Source organism: Ochotona curzoniae, unplaced genomic scaffold (genome assembly GCF_017591425.1).
Source record: "Ochotona curzoniae isolate NIBS_2020 unplaced genomic scaffold, NIBS_Ocur_1.0 contig_3432, whole genome shotgun sequence".
In the NCBI taxonomy this organism is placed as follows: domain Eukaryota; kingdom Metazoa; phylum Chordata; class Mammalia; order Lagomorpha; family Ochotonidae; genus Ochotona; species Ochotona curzoniae.
The window spans coordinates 690,360-714,118 of record NW_024465859.1 but is presented as its reverse complement, the minus strand read 5'-3'; the positions used below and the strand labels follow the sequence as shown (position 1 = coordinate 714,118).

Genomic DNA, 23,759 nt, shown 5'->3' with positions numbered 1-23,759 from the left:
ACTCCAGGAGCCCACAAAAATGTTTTCCTCATGACATTTCACAAGGCTTTGGAAGAGGAGCAGCATTTCTATCTGCTCAACTAACCTCCTTTGTCTGACCGACCGAGAAGGTAACTGATGTAGACCTGGAGAGAATGGACCTTTCCATGATGACCAGCTAGCTGGTGGCTACCCTGGCCGTGGGAGCCTGTCCTCCTTCCTCTTCTTATGGCCACCCCAACACAAACTGAAGCACAAACTGCAAAGACAATATTGAGTTCCCCCATGATCTCCCATGAGTTCTGACTGACCTTTTTGTTCCCATTGATGGGTTCCAGTCTGCTTAGATACTGTGGGTTATGTTGGGCTCCATGGCAAGTTAAATCGAAACATCACTTTCAACATTTTTTAAACACTGATCTTTATTTATTTGAAAAGAAGAATGACAGAGTGAAAACTAGAGAGGGCTAACGTCTGTGGGTTCACTCACCAAATGCCCACAACAGCTGGGATTAGTTCAAGACAAAGCCGAGTCAAAGCCAGGAACCCCGAACTCCACCCAACTCCCTCACATGCATGGAAGAGACTCAAGTACTTGGTCATCCCCTGTTGCCTCGTGTGGTGCACATTAACAGGAACAGGTCAGCAGCAGAGGCAGGCCCAGTGATATGCGCAATGGGTTCGAGTGTCCCAAGCAATGGCTGAACCTGGTACACCAGTGCTTCCTCATGTTTCAACAGTTTTAAAGAAAAACCTCAGGCTTGTTTGACAAAGGCATAGCCACTGCAACATTCTGGCATCAAAAACTCCATTTTGTAGAAGAGATCCTAGGTCTCTGACCATTAGGGCTCCAATCTAAGACTGAGCAAATCAGGTTTGTAACTAATTTCCCTTCAAAAGCATATACTCACTAGCTCAAGAAGTCATGCAGAAGGATCTTCTTGCCTGAGTTTCTCCATTTTGCAAGGGTGAGAAAAAGCCAGCCCTTTGCCCCATCCTGCTGCCTATGCCCCTTACCTTCTTTCCTGTCCAATGATGACATATCCCTTCTGTAAAACCCAGAGAAACACCATGCCTCTAGGAGGCTGCCTAGACTGCCCCAGGAAGAGCACTTTGTTTCTGATCTTCACAGGGTCCTGAGCACACAGCATCAGCACAGCTCTCTAACTACTTGACTAATTCCATTTTCTGTGCTCCTCAGCACCAAGTGCTATGCCCAGCACATATCTGCTGCATGCAGTAGAATCTGCCTTATCTGAGACCTCTGCCCTTTTCTATTACAGGACAGACTGAGAGGCACATAGCAAAAATGAGAAGACCATCTTCCTCACAGGCACAGGTTTGTGGATGATCTGTAGACTGGTAAAGTGTGGACTGCAAAAATTCTGGGGGTGGATCTCAAACATCACTCCAAGACAGTGGGAGACCCAAGCTCATTGGAATCTGGCAAGACTCCAAGAGAAAATATACGGGGGTTCAAGGTTCAGGACTCCTGAAGTGGGGCAGGGAGAACTAATCTAGGAAGTTCCCAAACAGTCACATCTCTACCTGTTTCCCCAAGGCCTTCAACCTTGGCCCCAGCACCTGCCATCTGTGCCTTAGAACAAAGGCCCTTGAACAGGCAAATGGAGCAGGCCTCAGCAGCTGAAAACATATCAAGGACAGGTGCACACTCCCTCCTGAGCGCCAATTTGAGCCTGAGTCACTGTGCAGGAGTGGAAGATGTATCTCTGGAGCTTTCCAACTGCCATTTTTTTTTTTTTAAATCAGAGGTGGAGCCTCAGGGTATTCAATCATCTTCAAAAGGAAAACAAAAAGCATTAAAAATGACATGATTTTTTAAAACTCTATGTATGGGGCCCGGCACGGTGGCACAAGTGGTTAAGGTCCTTGCCTTGCATGCCCGGGATCCCATATGGGCGCTGGTTCTAATCCCGGCAGCCCCGCTTCCCTTCTAGCTCCCTGCCTGTGGGCCGGGAAAGCAGCAGAGGCTGGCCCAAAGCTTTGGGAACCTGCACCCGCGTGGGAGACCCGGAAGAGGCTCCTGGCTTTGGATCTGCATAGCATCAGCCGTCGCGCTCACTTGGGGAGTGAATCATTGGACAGAAGATCATCCTCTCTGTCTCTCCTCTCTATATATCTGCCTTTCCAATAAAAAAAAATAATAAAAATAAATCCTTAAGAAAAAAACTCTATGTATGATGCTTCTCCAGTAGTTCTGTAGGTGGCTAGAGATGGGCAGTAGAGAACAACAGAAACAGCAGGTCTTTAAATAGCAGAGGCAAACAGCTTAGCCACTGCCCAACATGTGGTCCTCCTTTCTCTCATGTATAACCTGACCTCTTTACATCTTGTTTTCCTCCTCTGTTTTTTACAGGAATAAAACTTGCAATGACTTCAGGAATTAAATAAGATACAAATTTGCACAGTGCTTAGCTGGATGCTAAGCTCATGGAAGGTTTTCAATCCATGGATTTTCTTCCAATAATTTAACAGGAAGCAATATATTCCATGTGCCCTGAAATTGTGGAGAAAACCCAACTTGAGAATAAAACTACCCTTATATTAGGAGGTGACAGAATTTGAGGCCAGACACCTTCCTACATAAACATCAATCTTATAACCAGTCCTGCTCTCACTGTTCCCAACAACATCAGTGTAAGAAGCTCTACATGACAGAACATCACTTTTGGGGGACAGAGGTAGATGATCATGGAGAGAAGATTTTTCTTTCCCCCACCAAGGAACATAAAAGTGGGGTCCTTGTGCTACCTGAAGTTAAGAGGTACCAAAAACTGCTGAAAGTGGGGGTGCCTGGTGTCTCACTCCAAAGTTGTTATTAGAGAGTTGACTGAGAGCTGCCTTACAGGCCACAGGACTGTGGGGAAAGGATACAGTGACTGTGTAACAGGGCAGGGAGCTGCTGTCATGTGATACGGAGTATGTTACTCTCTGCAATGCGTAATGGAATGGAGCCCAGTTGTTTCTGTTGCATCTGTGGCAGGTTCTGGAGGGACCAAGAATTGAGGTGAAAGAGCTGGCCAGATCTCATAAAAGACTGCAGTGCTCAGAGCAGCCCAGGAATTAGACCCAGCCAGCAGGACATGCTGCCCTTCAAGTGGCAGTTATGGATATCCAAGAGAGGGACGATGACTTTCTTCCCTGTGGTACCCCAGTCCTGCAAGGACGTCCAGCAACTATATCCATCACCCTTTCCAAGCATCTATAGCCACTCACGTGGAATGATACAGGGAAGATGAGTACAGTTTGGGGTTTGGGAGCAGAGCATGTGTTGTAGCACAGTGGTTAAGCCACTGCTTGTGATGCAACCATCCTTCATCAGAGTGCTGGTTCAAGTCCTACTTCCTCTGCTTCCTAGTGAACTTCCTGCTAATGCACCAGAGAAGGCACTGGAGCATGGTTGAAGTGCTTGGGTCCCTGCCACCCATAGAGGAGAAGCAGACATAGTTTTTGCTTGTAGGCATCTGAACCCAGCATATCAAAGATGTTTCTCTAGCTTTTCCTCAAAATCGCTTTCTCTGCCACTCTTCCAGTCAAATGAACAAATATTTTTTAAAAGTTTCTTGAAGAAATAAACAATAATGAGTCACACAGTGGACATAAAATTATTCTAATAATACAATTAAAGAGTTATGAATTCTATCATTTAAGTGGAACTCAACCCAGCAGGAAACAAGGGGGGTTTAACAGTACAAGGGGAAGGCAGTTACAGAAATTCTTTAAAACCACTTCACAGTGGTTTAAACACTTCTGCCCAGGTTGCTGATTCCCCAGCACATTGAACCAGAGATAACAAGGGTCATGTCCATATGGAGAAAGGGCAGAGAGATGAGGATCTCTCCTCAGACATGCCTCCTTAGATCACACACTGCCTTCTCCATGTTCCAGGTAACAGAGTTCAGTCTGATTTCTCTCTACATGGCACACTCACAAGTTAGCCATCTGAAACCTCCACACCTGGATTTAAGTCATGGGATTACTGCCCCTCTCTAGCAATGTGTCCCAGGATTATCATTCACAACTTCTTTAGGCAAAGTGCCTCCCTTGTAAATGGAGGCTGTTAAAAAAACTACAGCCTCAGTTGTGGGAACTGGAACTCATACCGATACAATCTTTAAAAGCCTGGTTGGTGCTTACACCCTCAACAACTACAGCATTGATTCCAGGTCCCTTGGGGTAAGGAGAAGGTGGAGCAGATGGCAGGACAAGTGAGGCAGAGCAGGACTGACTGCTGAGGGGCCAGAGGACCTGCAGAGGCTTCCCTAGAAGCCTTGTTGCTAATTACACTCAGACTCTAAAAGGACTCAAAGTCCTTGCTGGTGAGGGCAGGGAGGGGGGCGTGTGAGAGTGTGTGTGTAGTACAAGCTTGTCCGTGCATGTGTGTTTGAGTAGCACAGGCCTATCTGTGTATGCATGTAGCACAGGTTTGTATGTGTATGCAGCACAGACATGTGTGCATGTATGTGTATTTGTGTTTGTTTATTTTGCAGACTTGTCCCTGGGATCCAAACAGTCCCAGGACTGAGAGGACCATGCCCTGCCCTGGCAGCACAAGTACTATCTAGCCAGAACAACTTTATGTGCTTCACTGAATGCCATCATCACCAATCCCAACAACATGTATTCCAGGTGCCAGTCGGCTCCAACCTCACTATATCCCATAAGGTAGGAGAGTCCTACAAGTTTCCTGCTTTCAGAACTGGAAGCAGGGCTGACAATAACACAAGTGTTTCTGAGACTCTAGCAATGTGGTCAAACCTGGCATGTAACTAGAGCTCCCAATCTGGGAATTTCAGCAATTCCACTAAGGGCATGACACATTCAGGAGTTCCCACATAGTGGCAATTTTTACCACCCAAACCCAATTCCAGAACAGATGCCAGCTCAGACATGCAGCCAATAAAACCAAGCTCTCACTATGCAGCACAGCAAATGCAAGGAAGAGACACCAACAGTACCCACTGTTTGTAAACTCACCTGTCCCATTTGGTTGCCTCCCTCTTCACAGCTTCTTTTGGCCTGACCCTGACCACTGAGGTCCAGAGTAATATGAAGCTTTTTCAAAGGTAACCTCGCTAGGGCACAGTGGTACCATCTGAAGCCCAAACTGCTTTACCTGCTTTGGGAAAACTGGAGGCAGGTGCAGCCTAATGAGTTTGGGAGGCTGCCGGGGCCTATGGCAGCTTCTGAGCTGGCAGCTGCTCATGTTGACAAACAGGAGAGAGTGAAAGTTTCTAGGTTGAGAGGTTGCCTGAGGAGGCTGAGACTTCAGATCAGCCATCTCCTATCCAACATTCCATAATGAAGACCCACAAATGTTAACACACTAATTATTAGCCTACAAATTTAAGTTAATTAAAAACCAATCAGGCTATAAAAATGAAGCATTGTATGACTAAATCACTTCATTCCTTCTCTCATTATTTTTTTCTTTGAGCAAGCAAACTTGTTGGTGCTTCTAACAAGTGAGAGATAAGGAGTACATATTTCTTCAGGGCCTCTGTACAATTTAGAGACATTTGACATGTAGTATTTTCTCTCACACAGGTAAGACCTGCTTCATAATGATCAGCAGGCCTGTATATCAAATCAGCCTTGTTCCCACATCCCTTCTCACACAGGGCCAGCTCCTGTTTCTCTTCTGCCTTGAAGTCTTGCCCAAGCAAGACTTTTGGGTTGGTTGATTCTTTGGGTTGTCATAAAGTTGGCATCCTCAAGTCTAGGCAAGCACTGAGCTGCCTGAAGGAAAACAAAACCAGAACATCCCACCGGTCCCCATGTTCTTCGCTTTGTTCAGGTCATCAACACGCAGCAGGTGGGCATTTCCAATGATGAAAAGGTAGCTCCAGGATAAGCATCTAACTCACCTTCTGCAGACAGCCCCTGGATGTTGATTCCCTTAGCTGCCAGGAAATTCAAGCAGGCATCTATGTTTTCAATCTAAGGGGGAAAAAATATACACTTAATGAGCATCCTGCCTTCCATGGTCATCTCTTACCAGGAACAAAGGGCAAACAGAAGGTTGTGAAAATGGTCACTGGATGGATGTGTGCCTGCAGGTTAACAATCCTCTTTGTCTCTACTTGCACAGGAAGAGGTTACCTAATATCTCAACCACACAGTGCCAAAAACCAAGGCCTTGGATTGCTCATAGCTGCCAAAAATAACTGCGGTGGAACAGGAACTCTCATCTTGATCACTGTCTGCAGTGCAATCCTGAAAACTTGAGCAGTGGCCAGAGAAATGGAGGAGACGAGACACGTGGACCCGCCCATCTATCAACAGCTGGCACACATTTCCAGCCACCAACAAGACAGGCGGTCAAAGGCAGAAACCATGAATGGGATTTGGGTAGTGTTTCCTCACAAAATTTCAAGCACGGCAGCCCCTGCTCATGACCAGGGAGGGTTGGCACCTTCTGGACCGTTCTCCTCTTTGCTCCGTCTGTGATGAGAAAAGACCCACAAGGCAGAGTCTGGGTGACCTCTCAGATTTGCTATGGCTAATGCCACGGCTAAGGGCAAGTCAGTGTCTAGTCTGCACAAAAGAACGATTAGGTCATTTCCCAAAAGTCTGAGTTGACTTCAGTTCCTTTAAACGAATTACCTCTTGGTTTAAAGGAAAATAGTTCTGCTTTATTACTGTCATTGGTGACAACAAAGGAGAGAAATCACTTTGGCCTTGGCATAGGGATCTTTGCATTTCATACAATTTACTGTTTATAATTGAGACCCCATTCCCCTTCCCAATTAGCTCATCTCACACGACTTAAGAATCCATCGCCACTCATTTTCACAAACTTACACCACTATTAACCTGTGGAATTTATTTTGAACTGGGAAAGAATCATTTGTTCCTCACCACCTCCTGTACCCAACAGTAGACACGCAGCCATTCTCCTTTCTGATCCCAAAGTAATTTTTGAGTCAGTGTATAACATCTACGTTTTAAGAGCTCTAATTGGAGTAGAGTCTGGCTCTAAGGTAGACTTCTAATGCTCACCTACACTCTTCTACTACTGATATTTAACATCTTCCTTCTCTGTCCTGTCCTCTATCTCTTCTGAATATGTTATACTTTGGGATATTGGAATCAAGATGCACTCTTTTTCTGGGAACCCACTCAAGTTGACCTTCAAGTTACCATATAGTTGCATCTGTCAAGGGTCCTCACCTGGGAGACATTTTCACAACTCTAGAAAAAGGGGCAGAATACAGTTTCCTGGAAAGGGAAATAAACTCTCACACTCTGAGTGATACCTGCCTGCATCACAACCATGCTTCATACGGCTGAAAGAAAAGGGCTTTTAACTGCTCCTTTCCTTCTGTTTAACCTCAGGATAGCAGACATGACAATTAGGTGATATTACCTGGGAGATAAGGAAGAAATGGGGGAAAAAAGGAAGCAAATGACTAGGAATCCTTTATCAGTGGTGTTATTGAGCAATCTGTTTCCTTTTATAACCCATGATTATATCTCAAATACTATCTTGCCCTACTATGAAACCATGCTTCTGATAGAAAATGTTACCTCAATTTCCTTATTTCTACTGTTTCACACAGTAATAATGTACGTTATAACTCAAAATGGGTTGTAGTATCCACAAAGAGGCACTGCTATTTAGTTCATAAGAAAATGTCCATATCATTCCCTGTTTCCCTATGAGCCTATCTTCTTTCTCTCTTTGAAACAATATGGTGGGGCCTGGCATGAAAGCCTAGTGGCTAAAGTCCTCGGCTTGCATGCGCTGGGATCCCATGTGGGCGCCGGTTCTAACCCTAGCAGCCCTGTTTCTCACCCAGCTCTCTGCTTGCATCCAGGGAAAACATTTGAGGATGGCAGATGGGGTTCCAGCACCTGCGAGGGAAACTGGGATGAAGCTCCAGACTCCTGGCTTCGGATTGGCTCATCTCCGGCCATTGTGGCCGCTTGGGAAGTGAATTGGTGGATGGAAGATCTTCCTCTCTATCTCTCCTCCTCTCTGCATATGTGACTTTGCAATAAAAATAAATAAATCTTTAAAAAATGGTGATGGGGAAAATCAGTGAGGGAATTTGGGGAGGGGAGAGGGGAAACCAAATCCTATGCAACTGCATTATAAAATAATAATAATAATAATAATAATAATAATAAAATACAGTAAAAAAGATATGGTGGATGGGGCCAGTGTGTTGGCTCAATTGGCTAATCTTCCCTCTTGTAACACTGGCATCCAAATGGCACATGTTCACGTCCTGGATGCTCTAGTTCCCATACAGCTCCCTACTTACGGCCTGGGAGAGCATCAGAGGAAGGCCCAAAGCCTACATAGAAGACTTGGAAACAGGTCCTGATTTCTGGCTTCAGACGGGCTCAGCTCCAGCCACTGTGGTCACTTGGGGAGGGAAACGCTGGATTGAAGATCTTTCTCTCTGTTCTTCTCTTCTTCTCTATTTAAACATGCCTTCCCAACAAAAATAAATCTCTCTCTCTCATTTACATACATATTGCATGTATACATGTATAAATAATATACACATATACATACATATGGTGGTTGTGCATATATACACACATACTTATTTATAGTGCTTGTGAGTGGCTTTGGCAATTACTTTCCCATGGATGATGAGAAAAAGAAAAAGCTGACCATTCCCCCAAAAGTCTGTTAATACAAAATAGAAAACGATACATTGGGGCCTGCAAATTAAAATGCTATCATGCCATTTGGAGTATCTTGGTTCAAGTCCCAATTCTTTATTTTTTTTTAAGATTTATGTTATTTTTATTGGAAAGGCAGATAGAGAGAGAGGAGGAGAGACAGAGAGGAAGATTTCTATCCACTGATTCACTCCCCAAGTGACCACAATGGCTGGAGCTGAGCTGATCCAAAGCCAGGAGCCAGTAGCTCTTCCAGGTCTCCCATATGGGTGCAGGGTCCCAAGGCTTTGGGCTGTCTTTGACTGCTTTCCCAGGCTACAAGCGGGGAGCTGGATGGGAAGCAGAGCTGCCAGCATTAAAACTAGCACCCACATGGGATTCCAGTGTATTCAAGGTAAGGACTTCAGTTGCTAGGCTGCCGCACAGGGGCCAATAAAATACATTTTTAAAAGATATATGGACATTTATCTTGAAGTCTCATGTAGGTGAGGTGACAAAGGTAGCACCAGTCCAACAGTATAGCCCCAAGAAAGAACAAACAAGATGGACACCCACACAACCAGGAATAGCACTGCTCTATTAAAAACACAATTGCTACAGAATGTTCCTTCGAGGGAGCATAAAATACACTTATTTGTCATATTTATGGAGCGTTCAGTGCATATAGCAGCAGTTAAAGCACATGGCAATGTCTTCCTACACAACTAACCTTTATATATTTCAATTCAGCCATCTGCTGGGCTTTTTTTTTTCTTCCTTTTTTGGAGACATAGAGAGATTGCTATCTTCCATATACTGGCTTACTCCCTAGATGGTTATAGCAGCTTGGCTAGGAGTCAGGGACTCAACCCAGGTCCTGCCTGAGTAGCAGCGGTCCAAGTATCTTGGGCCACAAGTCTGCTATCTCCCAGATTGCATTATCAACAGGTGGCTGTAATCAGAAACAAAGTCAGAGCTGGAACTTAAGCATACCAACACAGGACTTGGTAGACTAAATGGAGGTTTTTTTTTTAATTAATTTAAAAAATATTTGAAAGACAGAGTACCACAGAGAGAAGAAAGACACAGAGGTAGAATTTTCCATCCACTGGTTCATTCCCCAAATGGCTGCAATGAGCTTCTTTCTAGACTGTCTTGCGAGTACAAGTGCCCAAGCATTTGGGCCATCTTCTGCTGTCTACCCAGGCACACTGGCAGAGAACTGGATGGGAAGGGAAACAGCCAGGATTCAAACTGGCATCCCTATAGGATGCCAGCATCCCCGGAGGAAGCTTAGCCTAATACGGCACTATGCCAGTCCCTTGACTTTTTAAAAAGTTTATTTATTTTCTTTTGTTGGAAAGGCAGGCCAGATTTATAGAAAGAAAGAGAAAGATCTTCCAACTGTTGGTTCACTCCCCAAATGGCCACAATGGTTTGAGCTAAACCCATCTGAAGCCACAAACCAGGAGCCTCTTTTGGGTCTCCCATGCAGATGCATGGTCCTAAAGTTTTCCCAGATCACAAGCAGGGAGCTGTATGGGAAGTGGAATATCCAGGACATGAACCAGAACCTATATAGGATCCTGGCTTGAGGATCTTTCTTCAGTCAGTGAACCAGGACTACAGGGGCACTAAGAACCTCTTCTTCTAACAGGAGGTGAATCACAAGCAGTCACCTCCAGATGGCCTGAAAACGCTAAAACCAAGAACTTGGTCATGGTGTAAAAGATCGTTTATAAGCCCACAGAGTGCCTTGAATGCTTTCCCTCGCCTATGAACTCTGTTCACAAAAGGAGTTCAAAAAACATTCCGTACGTTTCAAATCCCCTCTTTCATAATGTTCCATTAAGGTTAAAAATCACTCCTGACAAGGCAGCGCTGACCCACGTTCTTTTCATCTGCACCCTGGGAAGAGATTGAGGCCTGGAAGCAGAGAGGGGTCAGATGTGGATTCCAACCTCCTGCTTCATTTGGAATGAGATCAGAAGGGGAGACTGTTTCTTTGATCCAGGCCATTGTGTGACAAAAATTCACCTTCAAGTTCTCCTCTGAATCCAGCACAGGTAAGTAAACCATCTTTATGTGCTGTTAATACTGCAGATTCTAGCCACAGCCTAAGAAGGACAAGCCCCAGCAGCAGCACCTAGTATTCCTGACAGCACCCGGATGTCCTCACACTGTCTTTAGAGAGGCTCAGGGCTCATGTGTGATCCAGACACACAGCATGAGAGGAGGATCCGGTTCAAGTCGGGAGGCAGAGCCCAGTGAAGTATGTAAATATGATCAAAGTTGTTCATTAGCACATAGCAGCCAATATAAACTACTTTCCAAAATTAGCCAGGGGGAAAAAAAATTGCAAAGTCTAACATTCCAGTGGTGTTAAAGAGGGGATGAGGACTGGGTGAGAAGTTTATTACAATTGTTGCCATAGATATGAGCCCAACAGCTGGAATTTGCAACATTAGCTGAGTTGGGAGTTTCCTCCCAAAGAAGGTCCCCCATGTCCCTTGGAATCCCTGGGACCAGAAAACACAGGAAAGAGGATGAGCAGAAGAAAGGGACAGCCCAAGCTCAGGATGCTCTTAGGGCCAAATGTGGCCTTTCTCTTGTAGTGGCTCACAAACTTAGGAAAAGAAACTGCAACAAATCATTCTCCCAGGCAGCCGAGACCTCCAAGTTAAGATTGGAGAGTTTTTCAATGACTGAACTTGAGGCTTGCAAGCAACTTCCACAGAATTCATTAGTTACTGCCTTGGATCTTCCATACCCAAGGAATACCCTCACCAAGGCTGCCAGGGAGAATCAAAACAAATGCCCAACAACTGGAAGGCGAACCAGGGACAGGAAACAAATGGAGAACTTCACATTTCAGTCATGGTTTGGGCTGCACTGGGCCTCAGGATAATGTAAAATATGCAAACCTCGGAAGTACTGCTATCTGCCTGGTAACTTAGAGACTGATCAAATACCATCTGTTGTGGCAGTTGTCATGGCAGCATTTTTCTCTGAATACCAACCAGTGTAGTCCAGTGCAAAGCACAGGAAAATGATGAATGCAAACGAAGACCATCGCCATGGCCGCTATCACAAGTTCAGGGAAAGATGATGCCTTGAGCATACCTACTAAATGCTTATAGAAGTCAACAGGTTCTCTCCACGTCCCCGAGAGATCCCCATCCTGGAACAAGTGCCAAATAGGCATACAGTTTTGTTTTGTTTTTGTTTTTGTTTTTAACAATCATGAAATGCCTGACACCTAGGCAATGAGAGTCCAGATTCCAGAAGAAGCTTAGGGAGACCAGGCAAGTTCTGGTGACTTTTTAAAAAAAATATAGCATAGCTTTTAGTGAAACTCATGTATGCACAACTTCCTTCCAGAAGTATTTGTGACCCTTCTGCCTAATACTGCTTTTAGCCATCAAAACTCATACTCCTCCTCCAATTAGTTACTCATTCCTTAATTCATACTTACTAAACACAGCTATAGGTGTCAGTCAATGTTTTGGGTTAGAGACACAATAGTGAAGGAAATCTTGCAGAAACCATAAGTCTATTGTAGGTGAACAGACATGAATCAAGAAATGTACCAATCACTACACCACAAGTTATCATGATTCTTATGAAAGAGAAAATAAATATATTCTGGAATGACTGATGCAGCCTGGGGCAGGAGGGGGAGAGGGCAGGTTGGGCACGGAAGGACTTTTTTTTTTTAAGACTTATTTTTATTAGAAAGTCAGATATACAGAGGAGGAGAGACAGAGGGGAAGATCTTCCCTCCAATGATTCATTCACCAAGCAGCCTCAATGGCCGGAGCTGAGCTGATCCAAAAGCCAGGAGCCAGGAGCCAGGAGTTTCTTCTGGGTCTTCCACATGGGTGCAGGGTCACAAGGCTTTGGGCCATCCTCAACTGCTTTCTTAGGCCATAAGCAGGGAGCTAGATGGGAAGTGGGAGCACTGGGATTACAACCAGTGCCCATATGGGATCCCAGTGCATGCGAGGCAAGGACTTCAGTTGCTAGGCTACTGCACTGGGTTCAGGCAAGGACTTCTTAAGGAAGAGACAACAGGTGTGTCCACAGACAGCAGTTTTTTTTTTTAACATATTTTGTTGTAGCCACAAGCACCTGGCATAAAGTATAGCATATAATAAATACAGGAGAATATTTGAAGAAATGAAAGAAAATGAGTTATCCAGCAACACAAATGGGAGCAAGAGAGGACATGAAGGCAAGGAAACTTGACATGAAATGATTTCCTTAAGGTGGAAAGGAAAACACCTGTGAGAGCCCCCAGGAAAACTAGAATGGCTGGAGCCCAGTGGGCAAGCAAGAAGAGTTCAGCAAGGTCACGTGACGGGGCAGGTGTTAGCCATGTAAGAGTAGTCACATAAAGAACATGAGAAGGAGCAATCTTTCAAGTTCTTGTGGAAGCCTTGTCAGTATTATATATGCCCCGTTAACAGGGCAACATCAGCCTGTCTGAAAGATGGAGGAAGAGTGTAAGTTATTTTGTGATGGGGTTGGCTCAGGGTTGGATATGAGAATATCAACACCTGTAACCACAGGTACTAGGAAGATCTGCTGCACTCACTACCAGACACCCATTCCTCCACCCTTTTCAAAGATAAAGACAACAAAGAGGAAATGTGAAAGAAATCTGACCATGGAACAAAACCAAAAAGTAAATTGCAACATGGTGAGACATCCTCTTAAGTGTCTGGCTGAAGTGTGTTGTCATTCTTTGGACCACGCTCTGCTGTATCATTTGCCCAGTGTTATTTCTTTTTGTCCACTGGCATCTGTGCAAATGAACAAATGATCACATGGCTCCTGGGCTGGCTGCAGGACCCCATGGAGCAAAGCTTTCAGTGTCCTCACAAGTCTGTTTTTTTTTTTTTTAAGATTTATTTCGTTTTTATTTGAAAGTGAGATATATAGAAGAAGAAAGACAGAGAGCAAAATCTTCCATCTGCTGATTCACTCTCCAAGCGGCTTCAACGGCCAGAGTTGTGCCAATCCAAAGCCAGGAACCTAGAATCTCTTCCAGGTCTCCCATACAGGTGCAGGGTCCCAAGGCTTTGGGCTGTCCTCGGCTGCTTTCCCAGGCTACAAATAGGGAGCTGGATGAGAAACGGGGCTGCCAACATTAGAACCAGGATCCTGGCATGTGCAAGGCGAGGACTTTAGCTGCTAGGTTACTGCACCAGGCCTCACAAGCCTTGATTTTAGAAGACTTCAGAAATGAGACAAATGTCTGGGAGTGATTCACATTTTCCTGAGTAGAAAAGTATTTGAGAACATCAGGGACTGCCTTCTGGAAGTTACCAGTGCCTTTGTGCCCCTTGCCCTGGCTTGGTGCCCCTTATCCATGTTCTGGGGAACATGGGAGTCAGGGACTGGGTGCTGCATATGAGCCCCCATGTTGGACTTCTTCTCTTTTTGCTTTATTGCCTTGCCCAGTCCTTCCCTTGATTTGGCAGTGTTATCCACTGCACTGCTTGTATCGTTTTTGCCTTCAGCTTTCCAAGATGCTGTCAAAAACTCCTTTTTGAAAAAAAACTTGTAATACAAAATTAATACAAAATTAATAATTTTTCTGCTATTACAGCAAATGGACAGATCCATATGGATATGAATAATCTCTTCTAGAGAAGAAAGAAATGAAAAGCAAGAACTTCAGGTTTCTCCAGTGCCAATCAGTTTTAGGTCTGGCATTCAGTTGATACACCATTGTGAGGATTACCCCTCCTGCTACAGTCTCAGGGTAATACTCTTTGCTTCTTAAAGTGATCATTCCAACTCCAATTCCCACTAAAACTGTCTGATTTGGGGAGGGATAAGGGAAATCCCAGAGCCTATGGAGCTGTATCATATAATAATAATAATAATAATAGAAAAAACTCTGGAAAGCTACATCAGTTGCCTGATCTGCAGAATAGGCATTCTAATACCTACCACTCAGGGTGATGACTGTCATTAGACAAGAGGACATATGAGCAGCATTTAATAAGTGTCTCAGAAATGGTAGTTCTTGCTACTGGGTTATAATTTGGCAAGTTTAGACCATGATATTCTAAAGTCAGGGCTGTGGCTGGTAAAACTCAGATTTGGACAAGATTATCTGCCTTGCACCCCTTTCTCCAGGGCTTATCTCCCAAGACTTGTGATCCAAGAATCTGAGCCATTTCTAACACAACAGATAGCACCTGTGTTTCTGAAATCCATCTCTTGAAAAGATGCTGATAAGCTGATTCACACCAAGAAAGTAGGCTTCTCCTGTTACCTCTTGCCCCTAATTACTAGGTGGCAACATCTATTCAAAGAGAATGAATTTGGACCTTCCAAAGCCTGGGTCCTGGCTCCCAGAAAAACCATCTATGAGACCCTGGAAAATTATAAATTTCTTTAAGTCTTGGATTTGTCCTGCAACATGGCCCTGCTGATACCTATCTCAGCATTTCAGGGGCTTAGATGGGAAGGTGCATGTTGGTGGTCTGGAACTTTATGCACTCAGGATTCAAAAGATCCATGTAAGTTACAATGGTAGAATTCCAGACAGCAGTGACATTTCCTGGAACTAAAAGATCACTTCAGAGTTGTAAGGCTCTCTGATGCTTGATATAAGGAAAGTCTTTCTACCAGTAGGTGCTTTGTTCCTAGAATTCATCTGGATCCCATCAGACAATCAATGTTGCCTGTCTAAAAAGCTTTGTGATCAAAGCCTCCTCTATCATGGCCCGTGAGAAAGCAAAACTTTAAGTTTTGGTTAAGAAATGTCAAATAGTCCATTATGAAAAAAAGTATGAAAGTGCCTTAAAAAATTATAACTAGAACCACTCACTATGTGATCTAGACTTTGCATTACTGGGCTTATATCAAAGGAAATGAAGTGTCTCTGAGAGATACCTCTACCCTCATGTTTTGTATAGCACTATTCCAAACAGCCAATATATAAAAACACCCAAGTATCTATGATTTGATGAATGGATAAAGAAAATTTGGCATACACACACACACACATACACAGGACAAAACATTATTCAAGCACAAAAAGAAAGGAATCATTTCCACTTATGACAATGGGGATAAACCCAGGGGACATTATGTTAAATGAAATAAGCTAGACAAAGAGACAAATAATGAATGATCTCACCTAAAAACAGAATTTAAAAATATGAATTTGTGGAGGAGTGTACTAGGGAGGAGCAGGTACTTAGGGATGCTGGGCCAAAGGTTCAAACTTTCTTACAAGGTGAACAAGTCTAGGGAGCTATGTTGCAGCACAGATGGTGGTGAAGAGGTTAATTCACACGAAGGTGGTAATCACTGCACAATGTGTACTTACACCAAAACTGTTAAAACGTGGAAACTTCAAAAATTTTGTAGAGAACTTTGGTTTCATGCATGAAGAAAAAGACAAACTCAGGCTCAAATTTTAAAAAGGGAATTCTTAACTTCAGGTTCCTTTTGAACCAATGGAAAAGAGTGGGACTGTGGCTTTGTGGAGAATTCCAGACAGGAACCAACCAGAATCTGGCTATTCCTCAAAAAATACTAATCAGGCATCAGCTCTCTTCTTGGCTAAGAAAACAGTGTGGCAGACAAGAGAGAATAATGTGGGCCTTCCCTCCAGGAACAGCCACCTGGCGAAGACTGCTTGTAAGTAAACAATTATTTAACTAAACACACAATTGCAAGCATGCCAACAACACTCATTACCTTTCCTACTCAAAGCTGACACTGATTTGTTATGTCCTCACTATAATTTTTGAAACATTTATATGCCCAAACTTGAATACCACCACAGGTGTTTCAGGAGGCAGCAGAACCAAATAAAATTAAATAAGACAGATGTTCAGTGTTCAGGAATAGACAATCTCTGCAGTGCAAAGAATTCTCTGTTTGGAAAGGACCATCCAAAGTCCTAGCTGCAGCCACAAAACAAGTACATGTAAAAGAAAACAGTAAGTTAGTAATGGGTAGGGGAAAGTCCAGGTCTAGATTCACACAAAGCTGTACAACTCAGCTTTGTGGCTCAGTCAGTTTGCCAATATCTATAGTTTATGCTTTCTGTATATTATTCATGAACAGTGAATCCATAGACTTTGATTGTTCAGTTTCAAAGATACCATGTACCTAGTACAAAGTGTGGCCGGACAGTACCCAAGAAGCAGGAAGCAAAGCCAGTGGACCTGTCTAAATACTTTTATCCTCAATTCTGAATTTTGCAAAATTTTCATCATTTACCGTTAATGGCGGGCATGAAGGTTGTTCCATTACTCTCTGCATATATGTAACACCTTATACTGCTAATGTCTGTGGGAAATCTATTTCAAAAATTACCATTCTGACTCCACAGTATTAATAACTTCTAGCATTCAGTGTGTGACTAGTACAAGCCAGACATAATAATAGCAAGCTCCATATATTAGTTTAATCTATTTTGCTTCAAGAGTTGTTTGTAAGGGGCAGGCATTTAGCCTAGTAGCTAAGACATCCACGGCATACATTGGAGTGCCTGAGTTCAATACTTGCCTCTGACTCCTGCCTCTAGCTCCCTGCTACTGTGCAATCTGCCAGGCAGCAGTCATGACTAAAGTAACTGAGTTCCTGCCACTCACACAGGGGAGAGCTGACTGAGTTTCTAGCCCCTGGCTTTGGTCAAGTTCAGCACTGACAGCATGCAGGTAGTGAAACAACACATTAGGAGAGCTATCTCTCTCTCTCTTTCTGTGTGTGTAACTCAGTTTCTCAAATAAATTAGTGAATTCAACATTTAAAAAAATGTAAAAAGCTCCTTGCAGACATGGCTAAAGTACTGTATTTGAACCTTAGATGACTGGTGATCATTAACATGTGTCTTACTGGCCATGAATTTCAAATTCTCAGTTCTGCAATCAAAGCAAAGAGCTACTTGCCAAGCAATCAGAAAACATGGTATTAAAAAGATAACATTAGGGCCCAGCGCGGTGGCGCAGTGGTTAAGGTCCTCGCCTTGCACGCCCGGGATCCCATATGGGCGCCGGTTCTAATCCCGGCAGCCCCGCTTCCCTTCCAGCTCCCTGCCTGTGGCCTGGGAAAGCAGTCGAGGACGGCCCAAAGCTTTGGGACCCTGCACCCGCGTGGGAGACCCGGAAGAGGCTCCTGGCTTCAGATCAGCATAGAAAACCGATGTGCTCACGTGGGGAGCAAATCATCGGACAGATCTTCCTCTCGGTCTCCCCTCTTTGTATATCCGCCTTTCCAATAAAAATAAAATAAATCTTTAAAAAAAAGATAACATTAATGATAAAATTATTCTCAAATTTGCTCATTGCTGTAGCCAGTGTCAGAGGCACGGTCAAAGATCACTGAAAGAGAACAAACAGACAAGGAGGGTGTTCATTGCAGGAAATTCTTGAGCTTTCCAAGATGACACAATATCCAAATGCCCCTGTGAAAAAGTGTGACAATTTTTAACCTGCCATTAGAGCTAATCTCTGTTACTATTTATATTCTTGTCAAGTATCTTGTTGACCCAGAGCAAATTGCCATTTTTTTAGGCAAAACAATGGTTAAATATTGGCCATTCCATATGATTCTATCAACACAACCAGGAAGACACTGACCTCCCCACTCACCACCGTTCCACCCCAAGGGTTAAAATTAAACTGCCTGGTGCCCATAAAAACAGGCCACATAAATAAAGTAACTCAGAATCAAATCCCCTCCAGTGTCTCTCCAAGGAGTCTCACAAGATCGGTTATACAATGCATGGCAAGGAAAAGATCAAATTGGGCAGAAGCATCCCTCCTCACAGCTAACCCTGAAAAACTCTCCCGATTCAGTTGGGGTTTCTGCCATGATATCACCTTAGAGAACCAGGATGAGGCTCAGCCTAGGTTTTAATTGCATATGGTTCATCTTACAACCCCACACCTCAGAGAAGCAGAAGCAACTCCTGCAGTGAAACCCAGCACAGTGCCTTTCCTCTTGTCTTCACAGTTCTTCTGTCTCTGCAGCCACCTGAATGCAGCTCCACCTTTTTTTGCATGGACACCAGACCACCCTGCCGGGGAATTCTAATCCATCCAGCACTGTTTGCTACTGTGGGGCAGGCCTCAGTGTGAGCTTGGAGGTTAATGTCGGTGATAGCGTCTTGCAAAAGGGCCTTCTATTATTCCTTCTGTCTTGGTTGTCCCCATTGACCTTATGCTAATCAAGGGACCTACATTTAGGCTTTCATTCTTTCCTCATCCTTTAGATTCCCCTTTTTCTTTGTGATACAAGATTGAGTTGTAGGATAAGAATTGTAGCAGGAACTTCTATTATTTCTAAGTAAAACTAATGGCAGAATTATCCTTAGAAATTCCCAACTTGACCATGACGTAAAAAGTCTGAGCCAGAGTTTGCCTGATTTTGTATAAATAAAGCGGACAGCTTTCCCGCATTGTCCATTATGATCATGAAATCCTAGTGGTGCATCTTTCTCTCTCTCTCTTTGAGCCTCATCCACGCACCCTTCTCGAGTTCCGAACTCAGCTGGAGCTGGACTCCGGCAGGTTCCCATGCAGTTGTCATAGGCTAACTGTGCCTCAATTAGTGCAAATAGAAATCCCTTGCTAAGTTCAGTTTCTAGGGGGAAAAAGCTGAAAGAAAGAGAAACAGAAAATCACATATTCAAAAAGCCATCTTCTGCTGTTAGGCTGAACTATCAAGATTCCATGAAGACATTCACAGGGAGGCGAATCCCAGCAGGAGGCCCAGATGGCTTTTATGTAAACCATCATCCACCCGGCTATAAATCAGCATCCGATTTTTGTTTTCATTAAGAATGTCTTCAGTTCTGCATAGTCCAGCAGCAGCTTGGTCTTCTCACATTTGCTGAGCCCTTTAACTTGCTTGAGTACCAAGTGGCCACTTATAATGCCCCAGTCCCAGCACAGGTGTAAAGGGAATTTCTTCATTAGGTAGTCACTGATCATCTTGCAGGTGCCAGGCAGAGCTGGCAGATGGACGGATGCAATTCCGGCCCTCAAAGGACAACATCTAGTAGGGATACAGGTGTCTAAGTACATGGTGCTAAAGGATTATCATCTCAAAGTTCCAATGAAAAAATCCAAGGGCCTCAGAAGTTAAATGAGCTGAGAAGGGTGTAAACTATGAAACCATGGCCTTGTATGCAGTTCACATCACAACAATTCAGAATACTCAACCGTTTTCAGAAAAATACCCGAGGCATCCTAACCCTCCAGGAAAGCAAACAGATCAGTTCATTCAAAATATTTTGTTAGGGGCAAGCATTTGGCTGAGCAGGTTGACACCTGATGTGTCCCATATCACAGTGGACAGGCTTGACTGCTCTGCTGGCTGTGGCTCCTGACTCCAGCTTCCCACCTATGCAGATACTGGAAAGAAGTCAGCAATGGCTCCACTGGAGACATGGATTGAATTCCATCCCTCCCTCAGGAGAGGCTACAGCTGCCAGTGTAATTTCTATATCTCCACACCATAGCCTTTTAAATTCCTCAGTTGATATCCTCATATGCAGACTAGCATAACAATTAAGAAGTTGAACTTTTAGAACGCATACTTCAGCTTGCCACTTTTCACCTAGCTACATGATCCTGGATCAATTACTCATCTGCATTGTCTCAGTTTTCTCATATGGGAATGATAATTGTATCTATTCCTGTAGGTTTCATGATGATAAAAGGTTAGAGAAAATAACTGAAACTGTACATATTATGAGTATGCTTCTAGTGTTTGCTATATACTTTATCAAAACAATGAGAATCAGAACCAAGGGCATTGCAGGGGGAGAGGGAAAAGACGAGATGGTCCCAGTCATGCCTCACATTTGGCCTCTGGGCAGAGCACAGAGCATAATGTCTGCCTTCTCTATTCCTCTTAATGGAACAAACAAAACATAACTCTCATTGCACATGATTGTTAGAAATGAGTTAAAACACAAAATCACTAACAACAGTATCTCTTATTTCCATTTGGATTATCCACATTAATAATGTCTGCTGTTGTGATTTACCTAAATACACAACATAAAAGAACTCAGTAAACTAAAATGTGACCACAATTTCTGAGAATTACTAAAATTTCTGTTTGTAATCTCTGAATAAACCAAAGGGGAAGAAAGAAAGAAAATATTTCTAAAACAGTGTTCAAAATCTATTTCTTAAAGCTTATTAAAAATTCTCAAGTTAGAATTCAGTAGCCAAACCATAGCTCAGCTGTGAATCATGAGGTCGAAAGTAATGGCATGTTATAGCCTTCAGCCACACAAACTCACTCAGGCAGCTGCCTTCTTTGACCATCTACCAGAGCACTTCAGAAAGCTGATGGAAGAGATAGGTGTTGTGGCACAGTAGATTCAGTCACTGATTGGGCCATTTCATATTAGTGTAGAGTGCTACCTCCCACCCATCTTCCTGCTGTTGTGCCAGAGATGGAGCAGCCAACAGTCCAAGTATCTGGGTTCCTGCCACCCGCATGGGAAACCTGGATGGAGTTCAAGGTTTCCAGCCCTGTCCTGGCTGTTGTTCACTTTTAGTAACTGAACCAAAGGACAGAGAGCTCTCTCTCTCTCTCTCTCTCCCTCTCTCTTTCTCTCTCTGTGTTTTTGTTTGTAGGTTTGTCTCCCTCTTTTTGTGCCATTGCTTTTGGAATAAATCTTTTAAAAAATATTTTCTTTATCTTTATTAGAAAGGCAGATTTACAGAGAGAAGGGGAGACAGAAAGAGCTTCAGTCTGTTACTCCCCAAATGACTACAATGCCCAGAGTTGAGCTGATCCAAAGCAGGAGCCAGGAGCTTCTTCCACATGGGTACAGGGTTCCAACGCTTTAAGCCATCCTTTACTTCTTCCCCAGGCCACAAGCAGGGATCTGGATAGGAAGTGGGGCAGCTGGGACACAACCAGCACCCATATGGGATCCCAACAGTTGCAATGAAGGGATTTAGCCCCTGAGCCATAGTGCTGGGCTCTGTCATTGTTTTTCAAATAAATGAATAAATCAAGCTTCTTTTAAAAGGGTTATAAAAATAGAATTAAACTATGAATTTATTCTGGTGCAAAAAATTTTGGAACCTATGCAGTGTTTTCATGATACTCATTTCCACAAACTTTTTAAAGATCTTTCTGTGCTTAGCTTTCAAAATGTTTTGTAATAAGATAAACCTTTTTTTTTTTTAAAGTATATCTTAGAAGGAGCAAGAAACTACCTTTTGCTGGTGGGTTGGAGCTGGAGACCAGATCTGGAACCTAATCCAGGTCTCTTACTAGGCTGGAAAAAACACAATTACTTAAGCCAAATTAATTGTCTTGCGTTGACCGGATGTTAGATTTTAGGAGTTGCAACCATGAATTAAAACACAGGAACTCCTATATGGAATATGTCCATTTTAACCACTAACTTAAATACTTATCCTAAAACCTTACCTTTCAATTCCATTTCCATTAACTTTTTGAAGTTCCCTTGTACCGTCCTTACTAAATATCTACTATATGTCAGTCATTTAAATGACAGGCACTTCAGATGCTCTGGTAGACACAAGGTATCTTCTTTGCAAAAGAAATTAAATAAGCAACCACAAGAATGTGTTACACCAAAGGAAAGAACAGTACACCTTCGGAACGCAAAATTTGGAGTACTCAATTATGTGAACTCCTTGAGGAAACATAAACCCGAATATCAAGGGTCACATTGCCCAGGAAGGGCAAGAAAGGGGTTATTCTTGGCAGACTGACAGCATGCTTTGATTATAATAGCACCTGTGTCCATGGTCTTGGTGCACCACAGGGTGCCCACTGTAACTGCAGTGCTGATTTCTAGTGGTCATGGGGGAGGAGAGGATGGTAACGCCATCTTGCAAGGCCTTTAATGCTGTGCTGAAGCTGGTGAGCTCTCAACAAGGCTGTGGCTGAAGAGGAGCACAGGCATGAGAATTGTAGCCATCAAAGAAAAACAGATGAAGCAAAAGCAGTGACAGTGGATGGGCTAACCTGGGTGGGAAGCAGTGGGTACCTTCCAATGGCTCTTGGCCATTCTGCTTTAGTCTAATGGCCCAATACTTTCTCTTCATTCCTTCTCTGTGCTGTTGTATGGTTGTGCCTTTTGGGCAGTGTAAAAATGGGCCCAGGGCTTTGGGAAGAGGCAGCACAGCTGCCAAAGATTCAGACACTCCCCAGGCGTGTGGTCGCCTTTCTGGCAGCTGCAGGGAAGGCTTCAGGTCACTGGGCCTGGAAACCTGATCCTGACGCAGATGGCCTTCTCCTGGCCCAGGAGGCTCTGTGGAGAAGTGACCAGAGAAACCTGGCGCCACAGCTCTTGGAGGCCCTGTCAAGAGGCTGCCTTCCCGAGGGCCACCTGCTGTTGTTGCAGCTTTTAGCCTTCCATTCCCAGGTCAACTCAGGCCCTTTTCACAAATACTCCACCCCCCACCCTACCCGCTGGGCAAAGTCCCAGCTAAGCCCAATTGGTTCTGCAGTATCCATGGATGAAAACTGAAAAGGGAGGATTAGGGAAGGTGAGACTACTTTTGTTACACCTTTTCTTAGCTACAGTGGTAAACTCAAAACTAGAGTTCGAGGGTTTGAGTCTCAATTCTGCCTGCATGGTGAATAATCTGGGACCAAAATCCACCTTTTAAATTCTCAGTTCTGGTGTGTCAAATACAGACACTGAGCGCACCTACACCACAGTACTCCATGGCAGAGTAACTATACTAATGAAAGAGGCACTGGCGCAGTGGGGAAGGTAGAAAGTACCCAATGAATGCAGTCCTCTCCCTGGAAATCTTGTCCTAGCTCTGAAGGTGTTACTCCTTGCCCCACTTCCCAGAAGAGGAAATAAAGTAGAGGCCTAGTGTGTTCTCCAGGGCCACACTGTCAGGATGGGATGTAACCAAGACTGAACATACTGCTCTGTGATATCAGATTATGGGCAATGAGGGCCTCTGAGCTATCACTCAGAGAGAATCACACAAATACATCCTAGTATCATCCAAAGGTACGGTAAGCCATGCTCCACATATGTGTGGCTTTTTTCCTAAATATTTGAAACTCAGAGAGAAAAACTACCATTTGCTGGTTCACACCCCAAATGGCTGTGTCAATCAGAGCTGGGCTGAAGTCAGGAG

At 43.9% G+C, this 23,759-nt stretch overlaps 1 protein-coding gene across 3 annotated transcripts in view; it reads right to left on the bottom strand.

Annotated features, from left to right (window-relative positions):
• Positions 1-23,759, bottom strand: part of NAV2 (neuron navigator 2) — a 390,873-nt gene that overhangs the window by 229,022 nt on the left and 138,092 nt on the right. For all 3 annotated transcript variants that reach the window (XM_040980004.1, XM_040980005.1, XM_040980003.1), the window contains exon 4: positions 5,868-5,940. In XM_040980004.1, coding sequence (XP_040835938.1) covers positions 5,868-5,940 — 73 coding nt within the window. The remainder of the gene's footprint in view (positions 1-5,867; positions 5,941-23,759) is intronic.